This window comes from Schistocerca nitens, chromosome 2 (genome assembly GCF_023898315.1).
Source record: "Schistocerca nitens isolate TAMUIC-IGC-003100 chromosome 2, iqSchNite1.1, whole genome shotgun sequence".
Classification (NCBI taxonomy): Eukaryota; Metazoa; Arthropoda; class Insecta; order Orthoptera; family Acrididae; genus Schistocerca; species Schistocerca nitens.
The window spans coordinates 223,472,414-223,493,169 of record NC_064615.1 but is presented as its reverse complement, the minus strand read 5'-3'; the positions used below and the strand labels follow the sequence as shown (position 1 = coordinate 223,493,169).

The 20,756-nt window shown below is 46.6% G+C and overlaps 1 protein-coding gene across 1 annotated transcript in view; it reads left to right on the top strand.

The window, feature by feature from the left end:
- The window catches only part of LOC126235946 (ankyrin repeat and SAM domain-containing protein 4B), a 274,987-nt gene that overhangs the window by 200,967 nt on the left and 53,264 nt on the right, over positions 1-20,756 (top strand). Inside the window, exon 3 of the mRNA XM_049944917.1 lies at positions 2,182-2,403. Within this exon, the coding sequence (XP_049800874.1) occupies positions 2,182-2,403 (222 nt within the window). The remainder of the gene's footprint in view (positions 1-2,181; positions 2,404-20,756) is intronic.

Genomic DNA, 20,756 nt, shown 5'->3' with positions numbered 1-20,756 from the left:
CTGAAGACAGCCATTCAGGAGGTCCTAGACAGCATCGATGTTCTGACACTTATGCGGATCATGCAGAATTTCGCTATTCGTCAGCGCCACATCATCACCAATGATGGCAGGCGTATTGAACATGTCATAACTTAAATCCGAATATCTGTAGTGACTTTTACACTTCGAATAAAGTATGTGCATGCAGTATTTTATAACTAATTTACGGTTTTTTCATATAGTTCAATAATTGTCACCCTGTAAATACTCCGCAAGTCGGCTGGTACCCTGTACCACTACTCGTTATTTTCTTTCCTTTTCCACTCACAAATGGAGCTAAGAAAAAGATTGTCTACATGCCTCCACATCACCCCAATTTCTTGTATCTTATTTTTGTTTTCCTTACGGGAAATGTATGTTAGCAGCAGTAGAATAGTTCAGCAGTCAGCTTCAGATACCGGTTCTCTAAATTTTCTCAATAGTGTTCCTCGAAAAGAAAGTCGCCTTCCCTCCAGGTACAGCCATATGAGTTCCCGAAGCATCTCCATAATACTTGCAGGTTGTCCGAACATACCAGTAATAAATCTAGCAGCCCGCCTCTGAACTGCTTCATTGTCTTCCGTCAGTCCGACATGCTGTGGATCCTGAACACTCGACCAGTACTCAAGAATAGGCCACACTAGCTTCAAATTGAACGTATTCACATACGGGCTCCGCATGTTTTGTCCAATGTCGGCCTCTTGCTAAGTTCTGTGCGAATGTTAGGTTTGTCTGAAGTTCCTAGGATCCCTTGAATACTTGTGCCTCTGTATTCTTCAGTGTTGCACAGTGGACCAGAAGTATACTTAGATGTTAGACAATAAATGATTTACATCATTGGACAATGTGGTACTCATTGCTTTGTACAAAACTATTATGAAGTTATTACAGATTAAAATATAATTTCAAAGTCTTCGATTTTACCAATACTGATCCTCCTAATCGCAAAGTCTTACTACCTTCTCAGTGAGGGAAATATGAAATCTTTATGCAGACATTAGTTTTCTTGATATGAGACCTATTATCAGATTAGAGGTCAACAAATGTCCACTTTCCAGAAACAAGTTTACAACTACTCCTAGTGTACGTTTTACTCTACTTCGACCATCGTCAGTTACTTTGCTCTCCAAACAGCAAAACACATCGACTAATTTTAGCGTCTCATTTCCTTATCTAACTGCCTGAGCATCGCCTGATTCAATTCGATTATATTCCAACGCCCTTGTTTTACTTTTGTTGATATTCATTTTATATTTCATTTTCAACTGCTTTTCCAAGTTCCTTGCCGTGTCTGAAAAAAATTACAGTGCCACTGGCAAATCTGAAATTTTTTAATATCTTCTCCCTGAACTGTAATTCCCATTCCAAATTCCTTCATGGTTTTCTTTAATGTTTGTTGTCCCACATACAGACTGAACAATGTGGAATACAAGCTACTGTACTTCTCTTTCACTACCTTTCTATTATGTCCATCGGCTCTCATGTGTGCAGACTGGTTTATTTACAAATTGTGGATCAAATTTAGTCTCCGTATTTTTTTTCCCTGCTACCTTCAGAATTGCAAAGAGTGGATTGCAGTAAACATTATCAACAGGTTTCTATAAATCTGTAACTGCTGTAAATTTACGTTTGTTGTTCTAAGGTAATTCGAAAGGTCAGTATTACCTCATGTGTTCCTACATTTCTCCAAAATCCAAACTGATCTTCCCCAAGGTCGGCTTCTACCAGTTTTTCAACTGATCTGTAAGTAATCGCTGTAGTAATTTGCAGTCGTGATTTATTAAATTGATGATTTCGCAGTGTTCACACTTCTCAGCTCTTGCCTTTAGTGGAAATGGGATTACTGAATTCTAAGTGTATTTCGTCTGTGTCATGTATCTTGTGTACCAGTTGAAATGGTATTTCTTCCCAAGGATTTCAATACTTCTGAGGGAATGTCGTCCCCTGCAGATGCCTTGCTTCAGATAAGATCTATAGACTCCAGCGAGAATGGAATACAAAAGCTAACAGTGGCGACCCAAAGATATTTTCAGAACAACCAAATTCTTTGCAGTCCCAGCTACTGATCCAACATATTCTAGGTGACGCGATGTGGTCCACAGCTGTTCTCCTCCGGAGGTCACTTTCGAGTCCGGCCCTGATGAGTTGTTTACCTGTTGTCAGGGGCGACGTGGACCGCTGCGACAACTTCGGCAACACGGCGCTGCACTTCGCGGCTGCGCGCGGCCACAAGGCGTGCGTCACCTTCCTCGTCAACTGGGGCGCCAACCTCTGGGCCATGGACATCGACTTCCACACGCCCATGGAGCTGGCCGCCATGAACAACCGCGACGACATCGTGCGGTTGCTGGACAGTGCCACGGCTAAGGAGGAGGAGTCCAACACGTGAGTCTAACTAGCCAACATCACCACCTGACTGACCCACTGAAGAATTCTACTCGGTCATCCTGTAACATATCATTTCCTAGCTGTGCCTGTATGCTGTTCCTGTTCGCTGTTTGGATATCAGGGCCAATTTCCGGTTGTCAGGGGAAGGGGGCTTTATCTATCTTAGGGATCATGGGCTAGTTCTTCAGCAGTCCTCCTAAATGGCTGATGGTCTGGGCATGCTTTGTTGACGAGGGCCGAATAATTGTCCGATAAAGACAGGTGTGTCCCAACATCCTTCTTTTTGTGGACGGTCAAGATGTAACTTTATCTTAAATGCAATCTTGATAAGGGCACTGGGCCTTGTGTCCTTTGATCCTTACAGTATGTACGTGAAAGTTCAGGTAGATAGCCACTGTGGGACTCCGATGATCGCTCAAGGCACCTGGACCCGGTGCTAGCGCACAGGAGCTATTGATCCAACATGTTCTAAATAACGCGATGTGGGTCACACGACGTCTACTTTTTCCATGAGCTGGTGTTTGCGTTGGATGACGTTTTACTGGGTGGTTTTTTAAGGTCTTCATGAAGTTCGCCTATTCTTGCCCACTTTGGTGCCGCAATAATGAGTCGACGATACCGATTTTGCCAAGTCTGGATGGTTTTCGAATTAGGGGGTCTGGTTGTCCTCCACACGGAACAGCCATATAAAACAGCTGCGGAGGGGGGGGGGGGGTAAAGGCCTTCGTATTGACCTTCATCTACTAGCTGGCCAGTAGACAGTATAGTTGTATGAGTTTTACAACTCATTCGCCAACCTCTACACACAGTTTGAAAAGTATCTTGAATGTGGACCCCAGGTGCTTGACCTGATTGCTCCATAGAGTTTACTGATAGTGAAGATTCAGCCTGTCTCTCAAACCCGGGCGGCAACGGGTAAACATCAACGCTCTCGTCTTTTTTGATAGTAATTGTGTATAACTTGGCCCAATGTTTTACCATTTTCCAACATTCGTTGGAAAGAAACTTCTGAAAGTCCTGGAGGAAGCAGCACCATACTGAAGAGGTATCAGCGAGGGCACGAAATAGCTAATGAAAATGCCTGGATCATGCAGTTGTTTCCGATTGGCTAAGAAGCACTGGGGCCACTCATGCCCCCACTTGCACAATCACCATCACAAAATTTTCTGCTGTCGCCTCTATGAAAGGATTAGGATTTCTGCCGAGGAGTCACAGGACGGGAGATTCTCATGTTGTCTGTAGATCTAGATGCGATCACCCACTAAGATGGCCCCATACAGGATATTACAGACAAAAAGTGGTTGAAGAATAACAGTTATACGACAGAGGGATAAAAGTGCCACGACAAGCGGTGTCGAAAAAAAGAAAACCCTGTCACGGTCTGCACGGTTTGTACGGCTACTGGCGAATTTGTGTTGCCAGCTGCCACAGTTCATGAATAGATGTTAAAGGTATGTTACCGACGGGTAGTTGGTGGCGACCGACGATGTTTCCTGGATCAGTTACAGCGTCTTCGTTCCTGTAACAAACAAAGGCCGTCATCAGAGAGGTCAATTTCACCATAAAATCGGCCCTGTAGAATGCTGTGAATGTTTTGTTTGCCGTTGTGTGTGTGTGTGTGTGTTCAACTTTCTTTCTCGTAGTCGGGCGGTAGGCTGTGTAAGCGCAACGAGGCGGAGCCAGTCAGATTTGCTCAAATGCTGGGCTCACCGATATTTCGTATGCTTAGTCTGAGCTTGCCATAGGTTAAGAACCCCTGAAAAAATGTTTTTGTGAGGCTACGCCCCCAGCTGTGCTTGTGAAAAACGCTAGGATTATTCGTCCTGAGCAAGCAGGCTGTGGAGGGCGTGGTGTGAAAACACCACGTTTTGTGATGATGTAAAAGAGAGACGTTACACATGCGGGCACCCTCTCGCTTCTCTCACCCTCATCCAACACAAAAACAAACACAACACTACACATACACACACACACACACACACACACACACACAAACACACACCATTAGAGGCACCTACACTTACTAGACGCACTTAAACACACAACTCTCACACTTCGCGAAGGGAAGGTGCCATTGTGCCCGAAGGACACAAATACTTATCCAGTTAGGCTATTTAGCTTGCTCCAGCCAACAATGCCATACGACTTTATTTCCTTCATTATTAGTTATGACAACGCGTGATTTCACTTATGGGGCAATTATGTCGGTTACAGGGGTTGTGTGTTAATATTGTCATTCCGAGTCTTGGAATGATGTATCAATCACGAAAGGAAGGGAGGAAGAAAGAAATTGAGAAGGGAAGGAAGAGACCCGTCGACATCGACGTCATTAGAGACTTTGTAAGCTACGTCCTTTATTGAGGAACTACCTTTCTTGAGGATTCTTCAGTGAATCTGAGTCTGGCATTTGCCTTTCCACCGTATGCGTTCTACCCAATGTTTCATGGAATTAGCTGCTTCCAGTAATTGTTCTAAAGTCGTGTAGTCACACAATAAAGGCTCTTCCGCGTATAGGCAATACGTTATATTTGTTTACGCTGATGGTCAATTCACACTCCTGCACCAATAATCGATCCTCCGCAGGTCTTCCCGCATTTCACTACAATTTTCTAGCGCTGCGATTTCTCTGTACACAACAGCATGGAACTTCCGATGTTGTGTACTGTCTTTAATAAATAATGTGAATAGTACTCCCTTGGGGCACGTCTGAAGACTTCTCTCCATTGAGAAATACACTGAAGCGGCAAAGAAACTGTTGTAGGCATGCGTATTCAAATACAGAGGAATGTAAACAGGCAGGATACGGCGCTGCGGTCGCAAAGCCTATATAAGACAAATGTCTGGCGTAGTTGTTAGATCGGTTACTGCTGCTACAATGGCAGGTTATCAAGATTTAAGTGAGTTTGAGCGTGGTGTTGTAGTCGGCACACGAGCGATGACACACTGCATCTCCGAGGTAGAGAGTTTGGGATTTTCCCGTATGACCATTTCACCAGTGTACCGTGAATATCAGGAACCGATAAAACATCAAATCTCCGACATCGATGCGGCCGGAGAAAGATCCTGCAAGAACGGGACCAACAACGACTGATGATAATTGTTCAGAGTGACAGAAGTGAAACCCTTCCTTCCAAAAATTGCTGCAGATTTCATTGCTGGGCCATCAACAAGCGTCAGCGTGCGAACCATTCAACGGAAGATCGTCGATGTGGGCTTTCGGAGCCGAAGGCCCACTCGCGTATCTTTGATGACTACACGACAAGTCTTACGCCTCGCGTCGGCCCGTTAACACCAACATTGGACTGTTGATGATTGTAAACATGTTGCCTGGTCTAGATAAGACTCTGACAGGTGACACGTACGTAAGCATCCTGTTTGATCACCTGCATCCATTCATGTTCATTGTGCATTCCGATGGACTTGGGCAATTTTAGCAGGACAATGCGACACCCCAAAAGTCCCGAATTGCTACAGAGTGGCTCCAGGAACTCTCGTCTCAGTTTAAACACTTCCGCTGGCCACCAAACTCCCCAAATAAATGGTTCAAATGGCTCTGAGCACTATGGGACTTAACTTCTGAGGTCATCAGTCCCTAGAACTTAGAACTACTTAACCCTAACTAACCTAAGGATATCACACACATCCATGCCCGAGGCAGGACTCGAACCTGCGACCCTAGCGGTCGCGCAGCTCCAGACTGTAGCGCCTAGAATCGCACGGCCACTGCGGCCGGCCCAAACTCCCCAGACACGAACATTATTGAGCATATCTGGGATGCCTTGCAACGTACTGTTCAGAAGAAATCTCGTACTCTTACGAATTTATGGACAGCCCTGCGGGATTCATGGTGTCATTTCCCTCCAGCACTGCTTCAGACATTAGTCGACTCCATGCCGCGTCGTGTTGCGGCATTTCTGCGCGCTCGCGAGTGCACTACACGATATAAGGCAGTTCTCCCAGTTTCTTTGGCTCTTCAGAGTACATTCTGTGTTCTGTTTTCTGGAATCTCTACAACGCAATAACACTGTTGATCTGATAGCCCCTTCCATCGAATTTTGCGCCAGTGCGGAACTGTATCGAATGCCATACGGAAGTCACGGAACATGGATGACCGAGAAAAACTTAATATGCTGAAGAAACAAACAACTCTATCGGCATGGCGCGCGGCTTTGGCCGTCCCAGCGAGTGCGCCCGACGGGGAAAGCGAGTGCGGCGCACAATGGAGCTGCGATGGGAGCGTTTCTCCAGCATCTCCGTGTGGGGGCGGGCGCGGGGGCGGGCAGCTCGTTTGCGTTTTCCGTCGTTTGCGCCTCGCGCCCCACAAATTGTGTTTAGTCTACGCACTCCGCTCTCGACTCCTGCTTTAATTAATCTCGCGAGGTCCTTTTTCCGGCGGTGTGCGCGCTCACTTCGTGTTTGTTTGTTGCAAGTCTTTCTCTGGAACTCTGGACTGGGCAGTGTGCCTACTAACAGGTGCGGGTCTTTGCAAAAACAGCCTCTTGAATAGGGCTGAAAAAATATCGACTACAGTTTGTTTCGTATATATTCGGTATTATCGAGACACATTGAGACGTTTGTTTCGTCCGCGCCTCGGGGCTTCCGTGGCTTCGCGCGAAATCACACTTCACGTACTGTCGGCGATGTGCAACGCGCGAGACAAATTACGCGCCGTACTGCTCAACGCATTTACACTGAGGAGACAAATGTCATGGGATAGCGATACAGACGTCGTCGTATAGGGTACACAAGGTATAAAAAGGGCGGCACATCGAAAAAAAATGGTTCAAATGCCTCTGAGCGCTATGGGACTTAACATCTGAGGTCATCAGTCCCCTAGACTTAGAACTACCTAAACCTAACTATCCTAAGGACATCACACACATCCATGCCCGAGGCAGGATTCGAACCTGCGACCGTAGCAGTAGCGCGGTTGCGGACTGAAGCGCCTACAACCGCTCGGCCACAGCGGCCGGCTGCACATTGGAGAAGCTGTCGTTTCTACTCAGGTGATTCAGGTGAAAAGGTGATTACGGCTGTACGACAGGACTTCGAACGCGGAATGGTAGTTGGAGCCAGATGCATGGGACATTCCATTTCGGATACCGTTTGGGAATTCAGTATTCCGAAATCCACAATGTCAAGAGTGAGCAGAGAATACCACATTTCAGACATTACCTCTCTCTCCACGGACGGTGCGGTGGCCGATAGCCTTCACGTAACGACTGAGAGCAGCGGCGTTTGCGTAGAGTTGTCAGTGCTAACAGAAAAGCAACACTGCGTAAAATAACCTTAGAAATCAATGTGAGTCATACGCCGAACGTCTTCCTTAGAACAGTGCGGCGAAATTTGGCGTTAATACGCTATGGCAGCGGACCACCGACGCGAGTGTCTTTGCTAACCTTGGATACCATCGAACATTTATGGAACGCAATTGAGAGGTCAGTTCGTGCACAAAATCCTGCACCGGCAACACTCTCGCAATTATGGACGGCTGCAGAGGCGACATGGTTCAGTATTTCTGTAGGGGACTTCCATCGACTTGTTGAGTCCATGCCATGGCGAATTGTTGCTCTAAGCCGGAAAAAAGGACGTCCGACACGGTATTAAGAACTATTGAAACGTCCCCTTTGAAAAATTTATGAATTACTGTGCTGATAAACCTCTTACGTTATTTGATTTTCAAACAGCTGATCAGAAATGAACGTACTCAGACATTTCTCTCTTTACTTATTCTGATCAACACTAAACTGGCACACAATATTTTTAGCACAACTCAGTCTGACTTTCAATAATCCCTACAAGAGAATGGCCCTGACTAACAATAACCTATACCTTTCATGAAGCACTTACCTCACAAAAATCTTCGTTACCCGAACTACTGCAATACAGCGAGCGCCAATACTGCCAGATAAATAAAAGATTCTAACTACTGAAGGCACTAACTACTGATAGCCATAGTTAGCAAATGAAAGATTTTGATAGAGAACAAACAATGTATTTACCTTAATAATGTTCAAAAGTCATGTATATCAGTTCATGATATAAAAAGCACTCCGTCTTCAGGCCATAAGTGGCCCATCGGGACCATCCGACCGCCGTGTCATCCTCAGATGAGGATGCGGATAGGAGGGGCGTGTGGTCAGCACACCGCTCTCCCGGTCGTTATGATGGTTTTCTTTGACCGGAGCCGCTACTATTCGGTCGAGTAGCTCCTCAATTGGCATCACGAGGCTGAGTGCACCCCGAAAAACGGCAACAGCGCATGGCGGCTGGATGGTCACCCATCCAAGCGCCGGCCACGCCCGACTGTGCTTAACTTCGGTGATCTCACGGGAACCAGTGTATCCACTGCGGCAAGGCCGTTGCCTAGTTCATGATATACAGTCTTACAAATTTACTCTCTCTGATGGACACACGTCCAGATCGTCCGCTCTCAGAATTCTGCCGTGTCTCTCCCCACATCCACCACTGCTGTCGGCTCACCTCCAACTGCGCAACGCTATGCGCTGTTCGCACCCAACTGCCCAACACTACAATAGCGAATATTCCAACAATGCCAACCAGCCACAGACTGCCCACAGCGCAGTCAGTGATTTTCATACAGAGCGCTAAGTGACGTTACCAACATAAAAACCTAAACAGCCTACTTACATTATCCCAATACTTTTGTCACCTCAGTATAAAATGGGAGCTGAATCCGAGGTAGATCGGATTACACGCAGTGACAAGCGTTTCTACATCAAAATCAAATCCCTTCGTGGAAAGAACCCAACGGAAGTTTCCAACGATTTGAGAGAGGTGTGTGGGAGTAGTGTAGTGGATAGCAGCACCGTATCATGCAGGTCTGCGCGTTTCCTTGAAGGTCGGGTAAGCACTGGGAACAACCCAAGAAGTGGAAGGCCGTTAACTGCAACAGACTGCACCTCTCAGGCTAGTGATATTTTGTGAGAGGAACATGTGAGGAAATTGCATTTGAGGCCGCAATGTCTTTCCCTTTGGTTTACAGAATCAGAACAGAAAAGTTAAAGATGAGGAAATTTGCTGCCAGATAGCTTCTGTGTGATCTGAGTGAAGATCAGAAAGTAGGTTGCAAAAGAATCGCAGAAGAATTGCTTTAACGTTATCGAACAGAAGAACAGTGTCTAAAAGAAGCTATTGCACTTTATGAAACCGGGGTACGAGATTTTGAGCCATAACTGAAGTCTCAGCCGTCACTGCGGAAAAGTTCCGACTCTCCGCGCCAGAAAAAATTGCACAGCGACCAATCAAAGATGAAACCGATGATGATCTTTGCGTTTGACATTAATGGAGTCATAGCTACAAATGGAGTGAGCCAGGGGTGTCTGTAACAAAGGCGTACTACAAGCTTTTTTTTCGCCAGAGAAGACCTGACATGCTTGCAGCTGGAGTCCACATTTTGCACGATAGTTCAAGACCACATATTGTCCTAGCAGTGAAAGAAACTAACTACAAATATGAATGGGAAATACTTCCCCACATTACATACGGTACTGATATGAGGCCACCAAACTGAAGGAACACCTCAGTGTAAAACGTTGATGCAATTGATGATTCTTCCAGTGAGGTGCCCCAAGTAATCAGACAATTCAACAATGAAGGTCCCCTATTCGCAATACAGAAGTTGCCAAAAAGTTGGGAAGCTGCCATCCCAGATCACGTCATCTGGGCTGCCATCAAGCAAGAATGGAGATTATATTGAAGGCCTATAAAGGTATTTTGTAAAATAAATCATTTTCTTCAATTCTGTGTTACAGTGTGCAGAACTTATGAAATGACCTTAGTAGAAGCCTTGCGGATGTCTAACCATTTTAAGGAAGATTTCAAGATTCGACTATTCCTACACTGCCTCCATCTGGCTTCTAACAACTTTCGCCGATAATTTACGCAAGAAGGAAACAAGAATACAATTCAAAGTCAGTAAGGGAAAAGGTCACACAAAAAACATCCATTTTCACGGTAACAAAATATGAAATTTATTGCTATCATTTAACCTTAGCCAAGTCCGTAACTTTTATCCAATACTGCCTCCAGCTATCCAATGGCTTCACTCTCCTGGGTATAGATAAGGCGTACGACAGGTGTGGAAAGATAAACTTATCACAAAACTTCACGATCAGATAACCATCCCGGACTAGTACGAAACTTATCGACAGTTACCTTCAAGACCGCCGTTGCTTCGTCAAAATAAATCGTCAGCGCTTCTAGCACGCAGCACCTGTCAGAGGGCATCCCCCAAGGATCTGTCCTGTCACCGCTGTTATTCATGCGTTATGTCGACGACCTGCCTGTTTTCCCACAAGTGGTCCTGGTGCAGTTCGTTGATGCTAAGGCGATTCTCAGCAGTTGCCGAGCTGTTAAAGCAGCGATCTGGCTCCTGCATCGACAACTCACCATGACAGAGAAATGTACAATTACAAACCATACCAAATTCAACGCTGGAAAGACCAGGGTCATAATGTTCACCAGACACCGACCACATTTACGAGACCGACTAATTGGTGGACACGTTGAACATCCTTAATCAGAACAAATAAAATACCTTGGAATCACTATAGACAAGAAGCTGCTCTTCAAAATACAGTTATGAGGAAAATGAGCTCACATCGTACGACATACTCACCAGCTCAATCCCCTTCTCGCCAGTGCACAAATGAATGTCTGCACTGAGCTTCATTTACATAAAGAAACGATCCTATTAGCCATCCTATATGGTTATTCCTCATGGGGCACCATATGTAACTCGACCCTACAGCCAATCTAGGTCATACAAAACCAATGCTTGCAGATGATCCCAAGAGACCCCACATTGGCACACATCAGGGGCCTGCATGTGGAACTAAACACTGTGATGCTCCGAGAAGCCATCCAAAACTCCATTCGGAAACTGATCAACAATATCGACACTCTGTGGCGAATGTCGCGCCACTTGGGCTGGAAGGGTTCTATCGTCCCATAATGTTGGCATCGAATCTGGGTACATAAGGCCACCGTAATGGTACCCCAGTGAATACCCAAATTCAATAACCATCGTCACAGAAGGGCTCAAGGACCAAAAGCCCACAGCCCTTCATTAGTGCAAATATAGAGCGTATTACCCTTTGATCTGTATATCCAGGAAGTCCAGCCACCCAGTGATAGCACTTCTCGCGACTGCTACGGTCGCAGGTTCGAATCCTGCCTCGGGCATGGATGTGTGTATTGTCCTTAGGTTAGTTAGGTTTAAGTAGTTCTAAGTTCTAGGGGACTGATGACCATAGATGTTAAGTCCCATAGTGCTCAGAGCCATTTGAACCATTTTTGATAGCACTTCTTAAGGGTCACACACACACACACACACACACACACACACAAACACACACACACACACACACACACACGCATACACACAGATACATACATATATATACATAAAAGCTTCACACTCTGCTCCAAGGCCTCCTTCTACCGAACGAGTCCACACTGACTAATCTGCAATACTCGCCTAGAAAAATAGTGCCTGAGTAGAATTCGACGCCCGCACATGGGAAAGCAATTTTGGTTGCTTTTCAGACTTTCCTTATCGGAAAAGTAATCTCGTTGATCACGAATAATCACAAATTCTAGGCTGCCGAAATGGTAACCACATTAAAACACAGGCTCCGTCCCAGATGGCCCACTACTTGCTACCAGCCACTCGAGGACGCTCGCTGAGTCCTTTACTTTGGGATCTCGAAACCGCTCCATGAAACTCTTTAACATCCAGCCCCTTCAGCCAGTCGGATCCAGGAGCAGAATGTAGGCATTTTCATTAACCATTTCCCTGTCCCATTTACAGCCCTTCTGTTAGGTGCTGCATTGAGTGTTGCAAACACTGGCCATCCTAGGGAAATTACTCGCCCTTAAAGTCCACCTAGTCGGCTTCAACCACCACCCATTTAGGAGTATTAGGGAAAAATCTCTGCAGCGTCTTCAGGTGGAACAAAAACCCAGAAACTGACTGGGACAACTGCAAAACCGAATAGCAACTATGTTACAAAATATCATTTATAAAGTGTTCATTACTGGTCACTTTCGTTGTTGAACATTTATACTGTTGTAATCATTATAGATAAATACTTTTTGTGTCATAATAAGTTGTGTGTATAGTTGCACTAGTTAATGCGCCATTTGAGTGGCACTCCTTCCTGACAGATTTTTCTCTTCTACATATTAATGAAAAGTAACCAAGACTGTACTGGTTTTAATGATAACAGATAAAGTTGTCATATACAAAGCAAATTGTAAGAGTGTGTACATGTCTGGGTCCTCCTTCCAAACCCCTGGATCGATTTCAGCCAAATTTTGCACAGAAACAGCAAGCCTCACGAATATCAGCACTGTGGGAGTTATTACCTTCTGGACCCAACAGGAGTAAAATATGGGAAAGAAACGTGTTTCGAAGCACCCAATGCGTAGGCTGCCCTGCATGACATATTGTGTAGGAGGAGTAGGCTGACTGATCGACCTGCTGCTCTGCATTGAGGCCTACATATCAGGGGAAAGAAACAGTTTTTCAGCCCCCAAACATGCAGGCTACCCTGCACAACAGATAAGCTGTGTTCCATTCGTATCAGCTTGTCATATCAACCAGCTTTTCATGGCAGCCCATACGTCAGGGTCAAGAAACAGTATTCCAGTCCCTGATGGGTAGGCTGCCCTTCATGACAGCCATGTTTGTTGGAGTGTCATCAGCCTGAATGGAGGAATGGGCAGGAAGAGAAAAAGGCGGGAGGGGATGGACAGAGAGAAAGGGGGGGGGGGGTGTAGGGACCGAGACAGGAGAAGGAGGAGAAGGTTGAGTGTGTGTGTGTAGGAAATGGTCAGAAAGAGGGAGGAGAAGCAGATGGAGAGAAAGAAAGAGTGGGGAGGAGGAGAGAGACAGAGGTGGAAGGAAGAAGTGGAGAGAGTGATGGAGGAAGATGTGGAAACAGAGAGGGGGAGGAGCGAGTGTTAGCAATATCATGTCAAATGCTTATGTGGGCGGACCTATGGGGATTCTGGATAGTGACAAAGTAAATTCCAAACTGAATCGCTACGCCACTGGCCCATGCAGATAGGCACGACAGTTCTGTTCTACAACGACAAGCCTCTGCCATGGTAAGATACGGCAATTCAAGGCTATGGGGCGACGTACTTTCGCCGGACGGCAGTAGCTATGTCCCAGCTGCTTACTGTAGTGCTGTTAAGAGCAACGTGTGACACTGTGGACAGCGATTTGCTGTACGGTGAACACTGTAGCGTGTGAAATGAAGGAATTGAACAATTACCAATGCTGCTGACTCCGCCAGAGCTGGACACAGATTGCATCCAGGGAAAGAAAACATGCCGAGAGACAAGGTGTACGCGGCACTCCGTGTCGCTAACGACTTGTTCCGCTGGAAATAACTAACTGCAGGAATGCGAAAACTATCGAGACGACACGAACGTGTGGGAAATAAGACAAGTTAGTAACGAACCGTTTTCGTTACTCTGAGTCCACTGAGGGTAACGAGTAAGAGGAACACGAAAACTATTGAATTGGCTTGAGTCGGGTATAAATTGTGTGTGGTTAAGAAAACATAGAAGTAAGAAAACTATTCGGGGAGAAACGGTTCTTCAAGTGTCGTGAAATACTCGTTACAAAGTAACAAAGACATACTATATGCAACAACCATAATCTTGAATCAATACAATTTGCATTGCATGTAAACCTCTTAACTGAACAAACCACACAATAAAATATTTAAATAAGAAGACATCCCCAGGCAGCATACACTACCTGATCAAAAGTGTCAGAACATCAGTTAGTGCATGGTGTGTCCACCCTTCACCGTTATGACGGCTTGAACTCCGTTAGGGACACATTCAATGAGATGTATGAATTTCTGTGGAGGAATGCAGCCCATTCTTCCTCAGAAGTCAAAATGGTAACGATGTTGGATACTGGACTCTCGGGCGAAGTCGATGTTCTAACTCATCCCAAAGTTGTTCCATTGGCTTCATGTCGGGAATCTGGGCAGGTCATTCCGTTTCAGCAATGTTATCGTCCACAAACTATTGCCTCACAGAAGCTGCCTTATGACAGGGTGTACTCTCACGCTGATACAAACAGTCATCATCTCCTAACTATTCCTGTACTGTTCGCAGTACACAATGCTCTAAAATGTTTTCATATCCTTCCGCATTTTGCGTTTTCTTAAGTGCAATAAGCGGAGCACATCCTATCCACGAAAAACACGCCATACAGTAATGTCGCCTCATCCTTAATTTTCTGTTGTCACTACAAATGATGGCAGGTAACGTTCTTCAGGCATTCTCATCACTCTAAATCAACCTTTTCAGGCATCCACTCTCCATTGATGTCGCTCTCTACATCGCCTGAAGCGTCGCTTAGCATTGACTATAGAGATGTGTGGCATATGAAAAGCGGTTCGATCCTTGTACCCCATTCTCTACACACAATCAGTGTGCTAGCTGGACTGCTGGTAGCACTTTGGGACGCACAGTTGATTCCTTCCCCAGATTTAATGCCATTTTTACAACCCCTCTCTGCAGCTGGCAACGGTCCCTCTCCGTAAGTACACGAGATCTGCCTGGTCTTGGTATAACTATGGTTGTTCCTCCGCATTTCCACTTCACAATCACATCACTAACAGCCGACGTGGCCACCGGGTGAAATGCCTCAGTGGTTAGCACACTGGGCTCACATTCGGGAAGATGACGGTTTACACCTGCGTCCGGCCATCCTGATTTAGGTTTTCTGTAATTTCCCTAAAATCACTCCAGGCAAATTCTGGGATGGTTCCTTTGAAAGAGCATGGCCGACTTCGTCCCCCATCATTCCATAATCCGATGGGACCGATGACCTCGCTGTTTGGTCCCCCCCCCCCCCCCCAAATCAACCAACCCACCGATGTGGCCATCTTTAGAAGGGTTCAGTTATCCCTGATGTATTTGTTACGCAAGTGACTTCCAGTGATCAGTCCACGTTCGAAGTTACTGAGCTTTCGCGACCGAGCCAATCTTCTGTTACTGCTCTACTGACAACACATTGCTGCCCGCCTCCTTTTACACTCCTGGAAATTGAAATAAGAACACCGTGAATTCATTGTCCCAGGAAGGGGAAACTTTATTGACACATTCCTGGGGTCAGATACATCACATGATCACACTGACAGAACCACAGGCACATAGACACAGGCAACAGAGCATGCACAATGTCGGCACTAGTACAGTGTGTATCCACCTTTCCCAGCAATGCAGGCTGCTATTCTCCCATGGAGACGATCGTAGAGATGCTGGATGTAGTCCTGTGGAACGGCTTGCCATGCCATTTCCACCTGGCGCCTCAGTTGGACCAGCGTTCGTGCTGGACGTGTAGACCGCGTGAGACGACGCTTCATCCCGTCACAAACATGCTCAATGGGGGACTGATCCGGAGATCTTGCTGGCCAGGGTAGTTGACTTACACCTTCTAGAGCACGTTGGGTGGCACGGGATACATGCGGACGTGCATTGTCCTGTTGGAACAGCAAGTTCCCTTGCCGGTCTAGGAATGGTAGAACGATGGGTTCGATGACGGTTTGGATGTACCGTGCACTATTCAGTGTCCCCTCGACGATCACCAGTGGTGTACGGCCAGTGTAGGAGATCGCTCCCCACACCATGATGGCGGGTGTTGGCCCTGTGTGCCTCGGTCGTATGCAGTCCTGATTGTGGCGCTCACCTGCACGGCGCCAAACACGCATACGACCATCATTGGCACCAAGGCAGAAGCGACTCTCATCGCTGAAGACGACACGTCTCCATTCGTCCCTCCATTCACGCCTGTCGCGACACCACTGGAGGCGGGCTGCACGATGTTGGGGCGTGAGCGGAAGACGGCCTAACGGTGTGCGGGACCGTAGCCCAGCTTCATGGAGACGGTTGCGAATGGTCCTCGCCGATACCCCAGGAGCAACAGTGTCCCTAATTTGCTGGGAAGTGGCGGTGCGGTCCCCTACGGCACTGCGTAGGATCCTACGGTCTTGGCGTGCATCCGTGCGTCGCTGCGGTCCGGTCCCAGGTCGACGGGCACGTGCACCTTCCGCCGACCACTGGCAACATCGATGTACTGTGGAGACCTCACGCCCCACGTGTTGAGCAATTCGGCGGTACGTCCACCCGGCCTCCCGCATGCCCACTATACGCCCTCACTCAAAGTCCGTCAACTGCACATACGGTTCACGTCCACGCTGTCGCGGAATGCTACCAGTGTTAAAGACTGCGATGGAGCTCCGTATGCCACGGCAAACTGGCTGACACTGACGGCGGCGGTGCACAAATGCTGCGCAGCTAGCGCCATTCGACGGCCAACACCGCGGTTCCTGGTGTGTCCGCTGTGCCGTGCGTGTGATCATTGCTTGTACAGCCCTCTCGCAGTGTCCGGAGCAAGTATGGTGGGTCTGACACACCGGTGTCAATGTGTTCTTTTTTCCATTTCCAGGAGTGTATAATGGCGAGTCACCTCTCATGACTTCTAGCAGGCTAGCGGCAAGTCCGCATTACCTACTGGTGTCCAGATACTCATGATCGCAGCGGATAGACAAAATAATGTGACCAGTGGCATAATGTGATGGTTGTGTTTGACGGTCAATAACTTGTCGCACTGGACTGCGCGTGGTCAGTACGGACTAGGCATCAGTGCAGGTTGTTTACTAGTAGTGCACACTTCGTATTTGCATTCAGAGGCCGAGGTCGACGTGCAATGAAAGACCTAACAGAGCTCCAAAGAGGGCAGATTGCGGGGGCCCGATTAGCTAGAGCATCAGTAACCATGACAGCCAACTTACTGAACGTTTCAAGAGCAACTGTTTCGACAGTCACGACAGCCTATCCAAAATATTTAAAGACATCATCGTGTGAACGTAATAGTGGGTGCAAATCAAAACTAAACGACAGAGATCGTCGTGCGCTAACACGAATTGTGTCTGAACAACACAAAACTAAGGCGGCTAAAGTGACTGCAGAGCTCAATAGCCGTCTTCGAGACCTCATGTCTATCGACACTGTCCGCCGAGAATTCCATAAATTGAATATTCATAGACTAGCTGCTATACCGAAACTATTGGTGACTATAACCAACACAAAGAAGCATAAAACATGGTGTCAGGGGCATAAATCCTTGACGGCTGATCAGTGGAAACACGTCATATGGTCCGATGAGTCAACGTTTTAGTTCTTTCCGACATCGGACCGGGTTTACGTTTGCAAAATTCCAAAAGAAGCCTACAGTCCTGATTGCCTGATTCCAACGGTTAAGCATGGAAGTGCAAGTGTGATGGTGTGGGCAGCCATATCATGGTATTCTACTGGTCTCATCATTGCTCTCAAAGGCCGTGTTGCTGCCAACGATTACGTGAACGTTTTACCTGATAGGTGCACCCCACGATTCAAATGTTCTTCCTCAGCAATGATGCCATATTTCAGGACGATAATGCACCCATTCACATAGCGAGGACAGGCTGGAGCACGCAACTGAACTGCAGCGTCTTCCCTGGCCAGCACAGTCCTCAGACTTGAACATTTTCGAACTCTTGTGGGCGATATTAGAGCGCAGACTCCGGAACAGATTTCCGCCTCCCTCGTCTCTACAGGAGTTACGAGGGACGTTTGAAAAGCCCATGCAAAAATAAAAATTACTTTCGTGTTTGGGGTAAACCTTTTTTATTTTTCGACATATGCTCCTTTTAGACTCGTACGCTTCGTACAGCGCTGTTCTAATTTGTTGATCCCTTCCGAATAATAGGAATTGTCAAATTCTGCAAAATAGCTATTACTTGCTGAAATCACCTCCTCGTTTGAATAAAATCTTTGTCCCGCCAGCCATTTCTTCAAATTGGGGAACAAATAGTAGTCTGAGGGAGCGAAGTCTGGAGAATAGGGGGCATGTGAAACGAGTTGGAATCCTATGTCCAATAATTCTGCGACCACAACTGCTGAGGTGTGTGCTGGTGCATTGTCGTAATGGAAAAGGACTATTTTGCGGTCCAATCGCCGGCGTTTTTCTTGCAGCTCGGTTTCCAAACGGTCCAATGACGATGAATAATGTGCACCTGTAATAGTTTTACGCTTTTCCAGATAGTCGATGAGGATTATCCCATGCGGATTCCAAAAGACAGTCGCCATAACCTTTCCGGCCAAAGGAATGGTCTTCGCCTTTTTTGGTGCAGATTCTCCCTTGGTAACCCATTGTTTAGATTGCTGTTTGGTCTCAGGAGTATAGTAATGTATCCATATTTCATCCACAGTGAGAAAACGACGCTTTAAGTCCTGCGGATTCTTCCTAAACAGCTGCAAACCATCCTTTCAACACTTCACACGATTCCGTTTTCGGTCAAGCGTGAGCAATTGCGGAACCCATATTGCGGATAGCTTTCTCATGTCCAAATGTTTATGCAACATATTATGTACCCGTTCATTCGAGATGCCCACAGCACTAGCAATCTCACGCACCTTAACTCTTCTGTCATCCATCACCATATCATGGATTTTATCAATGATTTCTGGAGTAGTAACCTCTACAGTTCTAATCGAAGGTGCAGAGTCACCGCAATGTTTATCAAGCTTCTCTTTAGTCTCCTGAGGTGTTTTGCCTTTCATAAACTAATGTTTAATCACCACAAGAAATTCTTTTACGTCCATTTTTTTGACAATCACTCGACTTCCTTGATTCACACGAATGCCAAACACAAAGAAATAGACCAATATGGCTGAAACTTAGTGTGCGTTCTTTCCAAAGATGCTACTAACTAAACATGTTCTCGATACGCGCCGGTGGTGCCATCTCTTGGACTTCTCACGGACTTTTCAAACGCCCCTCGTACAAGAGGTTCTGATCGAACAGTGGGATAACATTCCACTGGAGACTATACAAACACTATATGCCAGTATTTCAAGAAGAACTGCAGCTTTATTACAGGCAAATTGGGGTCCAACGCCCCATTAACAAACCGTTCCCAAGTAAGAACAGGTGTTCGCATTATTTTGCGTATTCCCTATATACTTTTAGAAAGAACTTGTACACTACAGTACAGTAGGTAACTGAAAGGAATACGCAATGAGACAAACAGAAATGGCACTTTTAGTCAAAGATAGTAACTGCACTGATGGCATCGCGATTCATGATGGTACCCGGAACATCACAAAAGGCGGGAAATGGTTCTTACTAGGGTGTGTGGTCACCACAGACGGCAGTGCACGCTCTGCAATGTGCTACGATGCTGGCCACAGGGTTGGTAAGGGCTCTTGCGGTAGGACGTCCCATTCTTCCACCAGCGCGCCAACAACTGCTGGATGGTCGTTGGAGCATGTTGACGTGCTGCCATAATTATCGCCAGCGCATCCCATACGCGCTGGAAGTGATTTAAGTCTGGGAAACGGAAAGGCCAGTCCATTCGCCGAATATCCTCTCGTTCCAAGAGTTCCTCACTAGTGCTGTTCGATGCGGTCGCGCCTCGTCATCCATAAATTTTAACTCAGGACAGAGTGCACCCCAGAAAAACGTTCGTTGGGAAGGAGTATAGTGTCTCAATAACGTTGACCAGTAGTGTACCGTCACACTTGGACCAAGAAACCGAACGTGTTCGACAGTGTTCCCGAGTGCATTAAGTGTTCTCACCTCCCACCATATGAGGGTACGTCCACCACTGTCGAACACGATCGTCCTGCTGGTACAGTTGTTTCGGTGTGGTGAAGCATATTGTTGCGTGGCCGTACTGAGCTCCAAATCTTTGAACACGGCACACTCACTGGTCAACGGTATTGTGACGCTGTACTCCTTCCACGTGTGTATGTTTTTGTGGATGACAATGCGCCACCGCATCTAACAGCGCAGGTGGTGGAGCACTTGGAACTAGAGGATAATCGGCGAATGGACTGGTCTCGCTGTTCCCCCGACTTACGTTGGAGAAACGTAATGCAGTAAGTTCACATGCACCAGCGACCATCCAGAAATTGTCAGTCGCGCTATTGGAGGGATGGAACGCCCTATCACAAGGACTCCTTATCAACCATGTGGCCAGCATGGGAGCAGGTTGCAGAACATCCACTGCCGTATGTGGTGATCACGCACCCTATTCAGAACCATTTCCCGCCTTTTGTAATGACGCAGGGGACCACTATGAATCACGGTGACTTCAGTGTAATTCTTGTCTTTAAATAATAGTGTCATTTCTGTTCGTTTCATTGAGCATTTCTTTCAGTTATCTTCTGCGCTATGCTGTAGCAGTTCTTTCTATGCATGGACAGAGTGAAACCGAGCTTTGTTAGTTGCAGTGACACATCACGCGAAA